The 7,733-nt window shown below is 40.3% G+C and overlaps 1 protein-coding gene across 1 annotated transcript; it reads left to right on the top strand.

Annotated features, from left to right (window-relative positions):
* The first annotated feature begins 287 nt into the window (after nt 1-287).
* On the top strand, nt 288-6,825 carry ZBTB25 (zinc finger and BTB domain containing 25). The gene is made up of 3 exons (XM_015813326.1): nt 288-322; nt 3,281-3,460; nt 4,915-6,825. Exons 2-3 carry the CDS (start codon nt 3,288-3,290, stop codon nt 6,053-6,055), a joined length of 1,314 nt encoding a protein of 437 aa, XP_015668812.1. The 5' UTR covers nt 288-322; nt 3,281-3,287; the 3' UTR covers nt 6,056-6,825.
* The last annotated feature ends 908 nt before the right edge of the window (nt 6,826-7,733 follow it).

Raw genomic sequence — 7,733 nt, 5'->3', positions numbered from 1 at the left:
ATATTGGAACACTGCTATCATGTCATCCCCTAGCCCTTCTTTTCATTAAACTAGACATACCCAATATCTCCGCTTCTTGCTCGCTTTCAAAAACATAGGAGCAATTCAGCCCTTCTTTTTCAGCCACAATGGTCACGACTTCCACCCACTTTCCTCGAAGCGAGGCTCTTCTTTGCCTTTTGCCTAGGAAAGGCGGGGGGGGGGAGAGCCGAGGGTCGCGCGCACGCGTGCTCAAGCGGCAGCGAGAGAGCGCCTTGCGTGCGCACGCCACCCCAGGCTACCGCTGTCGCCTACCGCTTTCCTGTGCCAAGGGCGGATCGGGGTAAGGATTCAAGCGGCCGAGGGATCAGCTGGGACAACCGTTGAACCGCTGGCGCAGGGTTTTCCCTGGGTGCGTTGGCGTCTGAAAGGAGAGGCGGAGGCGCCCTCGCTTTGTGTAAACACTCCGCACCCACCTCCCGGCCTTAGCTTTCACCAGGGAGGCTGGAGAGGGGCATTTCGGAGCCGAGGCACAGCCAAGATCCGCTTGCGGCCTCTGACCCCTGGGCTAAGCGGAGCGCAGAAAGAGGAAGCGGACCCTCAAGAGAGGCTGCAAGCCTGGCCGCCGGCTTGGCTCCGTCCACGCAGACACATGCATGGCTTTTCGCGGCGGCGTTTGCAGACATGGTGGGCGGCGGCGGCGGCAGGGCGGCCTGGAAGCTTGTTTGATTTTATCAGCCGAGCCTTCGCCAACTTGGCGCCCTCCAGATGAGGGTCAGCGACTCCCCTCTTTCCTTGCCAGGGAAGGTGTAGGGCGCCATGTTCCAGTAGGACTGGAGGGGATAAAACACTAGGACACTAGGAAAGGGCAAACTGCGCTCTAACCGGCAGTTTTGTGACATTAACTCGAAAATTGCGCTTACATTCTGACTTGAGTTTTTGTTAATATCTGTGCATTGTATTAAAAAAGCTTCCCGTATTGAAACTCTAGGATCCAGATAATTGTATTGGGGAGAGAGAAAGCGAACGATCCTGTTAGCCCAAATGAACTTGATTTGGAAAGACCTGTAAAGATTCAGTAGGAATCTGTGTTCTTCTTTACCATGATTATTATGCAATAGTGAGAGTACTTTTTGTGGATTTTTGTTTTGTTTAAGTACTATACATGGGACAGATTTTTTTTATCTTTTAAGAATCTATCTCCCAGAATTTGATGAAGAACTGATTTATTGTTGCACTGTTGCTTCTCTTTTAGTTCATAATTCATATTTAGTTTTGTGAAGAGATTTTTGTCACTAATTTATTTTTATTTTTTAAATAATAATTTGTATTGATGTTTAAAAATGCAAAGTAAAAAAGTAATACAAACTGAAAAATACAAAAAAGCAAAAAGTAGAGGGAAAAGGGAGAGAAGGAAAAAAAGAAAAAATCTTTATATATATATATTTTTTTTTTTTACTGTAACTCAGAAGCAAGTTACATTTATGCTGCCAAAGATACTTGGCTGGATTCAGAGGATGCAAAAATATTATGTAAACTCATTTGCAACTTCAGAAAATTGTGTGACTTAACCATGGTTGGGCTGGTCATAAGTAAATGTGTCACATCAACATAGCTTCTGAAAGCTGAAAATTAAATGCTGACCTCATATTTTAGGTTCAGTCTCCCAAATGTTAAGGTGGTAACAAGAGGAGTAGATTTTATTTTCATCAGTTCCCTCCAGGCTGTTTCTTACACTCTAGGTCAAATCATTTAAGAGTGACATCCTGCTTATTCTTATTCAGAAATACCATCATATTTGTTGGGATTTACTCCATGAAATATACTAGGAATTTAATACATTTAATATATGTCTTTACCAAAACACAGTACAAAAAAGGCCCCATAATAATTACAAGGCAATCCAACTAAATTAGAATCCAGTAAACAAATATTAACATCAAAACAACTAACACAACAATATATTTAAAACAATGCCCTGCAATACATAGCATTGAGTTTGTAGACATTATAATTCTGGGCTCTGGTTTTAAGGTTCCTGCATATTTATTTGTTTGATAGATTTGTGTTTATCAAATCATCCATCAATTTTTTTCCTGTGAGGATATATTGGACTGTAAGAAAATGTATGTCTCACAGTCACCAATGAATTTCCATTGTGATAGGCTTGGATGTGGATCTCTCCAGGCCCAGTTAACCACTATGCTACAGATCTGTCAACTTGTTAAACTAGACTAGTGTTATGGTGAAAGTCTTAACCTGGTTCCCTAGACAATTAGAAGGACAGGCTATGAATGACTATAAATCTGCAGGTCTTCCAAATATAGAGATGTTCCATCTGAAGCTCTGAAGACCATTTGCAGTCAGCTCTAGCTTGAATAGTAATTGAAGGTCATAATCATTAGACCCTTTGCACAAGTACAGCCAAAGTGCTAATTGTTCCTTCCGTAGGTTAGTAGTCGTTACACATGGTCAATCATATCTTTGTCATTTCATATGTTATTGCAACTGTTGCATGAGAGCTCCTGGGTTCAGCTTATAGTCATTCACTCACAGCCCTAGAAAATAGCTACACTCAAATCACTTTCAATTGAATGTTGAACCACAAAAGGTTCTTTAGAATACATGGAGATCCAGTGAATTTAAAATAACAGCAAAACTATACTGGTTACAATGTATATATATTAGCTCTTTCACACCGAAACTCTTAACTTGGTAAAGATTCTTGAGATATTTTAATGGTATGTGAGAATGACCTTGGGAGACAAGGGAAAGAGCCACAGCCAGGGGGACAATCAGATTAGAGGGAGTTTAGTTCTCAGCAGGAATGTGGATGTAGCCCTTCCCTAGTTTCTTGATTGTACAGATGATGGGGGTGGGGGAGGAATACGTTCAGGCTTGCAAGATTCTATTAATGTACCGTAAGTTTAAGTAAAGCAGAATTAGTTTATCTGGGCATGCTTCTCGTCTGCACTACCTCACAAGGCTGACATCAGTTTTACCAGTAATTACAGTGGCTCTTCCGCCTTCTCTCTAGGATCTAGGTCATTCCCACACACCATTACAGAGATAAAACAGAACAAGAAGAAACTGTGTCCCTCAAAAGACATAGTTGAAAATAATTATATTGCTTAGAAGACAGCTGTCTTCATTAACTGACATTAACTCTTTAAGTTCTGAGATTCTCTTTTCTTACAAGGCATACCTGAGGTAAAGTGTTTTGCAGCAGATCGCAGGCCTTCCTGCAGTTGACTGCACTGGAGTTAGCCTATTCCTTGAGAGAACTTCTTTTGTCTCCTAGAAGCACAATGGATACAGCAAGCCACAGCCTGATCCTCCTGCAACAACTCAACATGCAGCGAGAATTTGGCTTTCTTTGTGACTGCACAGTTGCAATTGGAGATGTCTACTTTAAAGCTCATCGAGCTGTCCTGGCTGCTTTTTCCAACTATTTTAAGATGATATTCATTCATCAGACAAGGTAAGTCGGCACCCTTTCTTGAAGAGTATATAAGACTCATGTTGATTTTTTGATGTGAGCTTCAGAAATTGCAGTTCTCACGTGACCTTTAACATTTTATTTGCTGGCCTCTACTGTACATCATGGACATTTCTGTTGGGCATGACTTTGAATAATGTATCTCTTTAGCCTCCAAATGGCCTGCAAAATAAAGATAGTAAATCAGGAGCTCAGATAAAAGGGATCATTTGAGTGATGGATGAGATGATCTTCATTATGATTATTATATATGTTTAAAGGAGCATTTTTCAAACTTGGCAACTTTGAGATGTGTGACTGGGAACATTTTGAGTACTGAAGTCCACACATCTTAAAATTGCTAAGCTTGAAAAATATTGGCTTAAAGGATATATTTATCCATCAGAAAACAGACCTACTATGAGAAAATTCTGTTTCATAGCAGAAGAGTTACTGGAAAGTCCCACTGCTGGATGCTTCTTCTTCCATCCAGATCATAGGGCTGTGTGATTCTGTGGCCATTTATGTTTTGGTTGCAGTGAGAACAGAAGCATCATCTTCCACAAGCTCAGTGTTCCTATTGGAGAGACTATTGTGAACTTTCCCCTCCTCTTCCTTTAGCTGAAAATAGGGATGTTATCTTTGATCTAATATGGGAGGAAACTCAGCAAAAGGGACAAGGAGATTTTGGGAGAAGTTGGACAGGGAGTTGTACCTTTTAAGAAATACAAGCTTCTTCCTCTCCATCAGTGCACTAGGTGTGAGTTCCCCTCCCACTCTTTTCTTTCTTATTCACAATTACAAATAATCCTTTCTGGATGCTAAATTTTATGAGTTTGGGTGTCTGGCTTTTGAGACAAGAAGAAAAAGTTCCTGAGCTCTCCTTTCTCACCCCTGCTATGTTCAGAAGACAGCACTGCTCTCACTCCCAACAGCAGCAAGTCGCCAGTCCTGAGTGGGGGGAAACACCTCATTAGCTTAATTCCTGAGAGCTGTTAAGAGCAATGCGGAAATGGGGAGCAGTTTTCAGAACAACACACATCCCTCACAGGTGTCACCAGAGAGAAGTCAGGATGGTGGCCACAGTCTCCAGATGACACTATTCTTGCAATCTCAAGCCAGCAGGAAAGTATAACAACCATTTGTATATATATAAGCCTAGAGTATCTGCCAGCTTTTGTTCTTAGATATGTAGTCACATTTTAATATATTTTCACAATTGGTACTTTTCCTAATATTTTTTACATTTTGTGCACCTATATTCCTATATGTCACTTTGGAATTCCATTTTATGCATTTATAGAAGGGCCCCCGAATCTCTAAAATTGTATATCTTAATTAACATATTGGTTCTTAAGGCTCCTTTGAGACATACTGAATATGTTTGTCTTTGTCCTTCAATAAACAGAGGTTAAACCATGATGTCCTTACTTAACTCTCACTTTTGTTTCAAGCAGTGAATGCATAAAGATTCAGCCCACTGATATCCAACCTGACATATTCAGCTACTTGCTTCATATAATGTACACTGGCAAAGGACCTAAACAGATGGTCAATCATACGCGGCTAGAGGAAGGCATCCGTTTCCTACATGCTGACTATCTTTCCCGTATGGCAATTGAAATGAACCAGTTGCTTTCTCCGGAGGTTGTGCAGTCTTCAAACCTTTATGGGATTCAGATCTCAACCACACATAAGGCTGTGAAGGAGAATCTCCAAGCAAAGGAAAACTTAACCAATATTGGTAGTAGAGCCACTAGTCAGGGAGATCATCCTCAGCTCCAGCTATCTCTGGCAATTGGGCTGGATGATGGGTCTTTGGACCAGCAGGTTTCCCATCCTTCTACTAAGTCAGCTGTGAAACCACCAGAGGAGGCTGCAAATCCACCTGTGACTATAAAAGAGGAGAAGACTGACCCAGAGCCAGTTGTGTCTCAGAGTCACACATCATCCTCCCCAAATCTCAGGGGTCCATCTATTTCCAAAGAAAACCTCAAAGTTCATTTATGCCAGTACTGTGGGGAGCATTTTGAATCCCGGAACAATTTGTGTGAACACCTGTTTACTCATGTGTCAGGATCATTGCCCTTTAGGGTTCCAACCTCCATCCTGGAAAGCAATAACCTTAGCCAGCTGCAGCCTCTCAGTGAAAACTGTGAAGCTACTGAAAGTCACCGACTCAGTTCCTTCCTTCAGAAAGAGAATGAGCACTATTCAGAATATCCCAGCCACCCCAACCTAGAGGCACTGCCAATTGGCCAGCTCTCACTGGTGTCCAAGGACACAGAACCTGTGGAATTAAACTGCAACTTTTCCTTTTCACGGAAAAGAAAGATCAGCTGCACTGTTTGTGGTCACAAATTTCTCCGAAAAAACCAGCTTCTTGAACACATGTATACGCACAAAGGCAAACACTTCAAATTTGGCCGATACCAGCGGGTTGGCAATACGGCAGCCATCAAGTTTCAGCCATATGGTGACAATTGGATCCCAAGTATGGTGAAAAGTGGCACTCTCTCACAAGGTCACGTGGATTCACAAAATGCATTGGATCCTGACCTCTCTCAAGAGAGCATTGATACCATACTTGTGGAATAGTTCTTTCTTTTTCTGTTCTCTTTGACCTGCAGGTTTGTAGCCTGTGCATTCGTGCATTTAGTCCTATTGTATGAATACTTCTCGAAGAGTTTTTTGTTCTTCTGAAATACAACATGGCAGACGCCCTTTTGTACAGTATGTTACCTTCCTAGTTGGAGGGTCAGCTGTTTTCCAGAATATCCCAATGTATGGCATGAGGAATGCATGTGGAAAAAGCACATGATACAGCTAGATCTTTGTACATATTTTTGTACATAAAATTTATAAAATATTTTGTACATAAAATATTGCCGGGAAATACAATCAAAGCCATTGAAAGAATGGAAGGAGGCACAGATTCCCATGTAGGAACTTTTAGTTTCAGACTGGTTGCAGGAACTTAAAAGACCATGGAATGCTATTCTCTGTCAACAAAAAAAAAACACTCGGGTTGTGGTACATGCTTTGCTCAGTTCACTGTTTTTGAAGATGGGATAGTCCCGGATATTTTAATAATATCCATATAATGCTGGCATGTCACCTCTAGAGCTTTCCATGATGCATCAGGTTGGGAGGACAACAAAGGGAAGTTGCAGTACTCATAAAAGAAAATTTATTGTAAATCATATTTAATTTCAATTAAATTTGTTTTAAATTAACATCCTGTTTAATGTTCTTCAGTTTAAAGAAAGGTCATAGTGTGTCATTGATCAGTTAGCGTTACTAGTCATGACGAAATTAGATTAAATAATTCAAGTACTGTAAAATAAAAGTTCTGTTCAGTTGCACTATTTCCTTTGTCGGCTAGAAATTGTTACACAGAAATGTAATTTTAATAAAGTGACTTTATTATGAGCACGTGGGAGGTTGATCCAAGGCACAGCACTCAAGATGCCTTTTGTGAATCTTCTCATTTTTATTAACACAGCAAAGCAAAGCAAATTTTCAGTTTCAGTGTTTTATTGCAGCAGCTTAGCCAGATGTTCCTACTTTACTGATAAATAGCCAGGAAGCTACAATAATACTACAAAGCAAAGCAATATCAACAAATGTATATAATTCCAAACATTTCTACTAATGTTAGCAGGTACCTTTTATTTCTGGTAAAGTTTACCTTGTTACCTGTGGGTCAAAAGTATTTGCTAAATATGAGCACTCTTATGTCTACATCAGTGTTTCTCAGTCTCAACAACTTAACTTGTGAGAACTTCAAGTTCCAGAATTCCCCAGTCAAGTTGCTTTAAATTGTTGAGATTAAAAGTACTAGTTTACATTCTATCCCTATTTCTTACATAGAAGTAAAAGTGGGTTGATTACACTGGCTAGCATTCTCTCAAAATCAGAAAAGTGTGTCTCACTTTTTTTTGGCCATGTCATGCAGGGGAATTCACTGGAGAAAGCAATTATGCTTGGAAGAGTTAGGGGTAAAAGGAAATCAGGCCACCAAAGAACGTATATGAATCATATGGTTCATATCATAATATGTTTCATTACTTGCCCTCCTTGCATCTGCTATAGACATGTATACTAGAGAGTGGGTATTCCATTTTCTTTCTGGTACAATACAATTTAATTGATAGTCAATTAATGCTGTTATGCTTATTGGTTACGGTGATAACTATAGAGTGGGCTATGATATTAACTGAAGGTGTCTTGCTTGCTAAAGCATTAGTGCATACACCAATTGATTCTGGTAATA

The sequence above is a fragment of the Protobothrops mucrosquamatus genome, unplaced genomic scaffold (assembly GCF_001527695.2).
Source record: "Protobothrops mucrosquamatus isolate PMUCROS unplaced genomic scaffold, P.Mucros_1.0 scaffold153, whole genome shotgun sequence".
Classification (NCBI taxonomy): domain Eukaryota; kingdom Metazoa; phylum Chordata; class Lepidosauria; order Squamata; family Viperidae; genus Protobothrops; species Protobothrops mucrosquamatus.
This window is presented reverse-complemented; position numbering and strand designations above follow the sequence as displayed.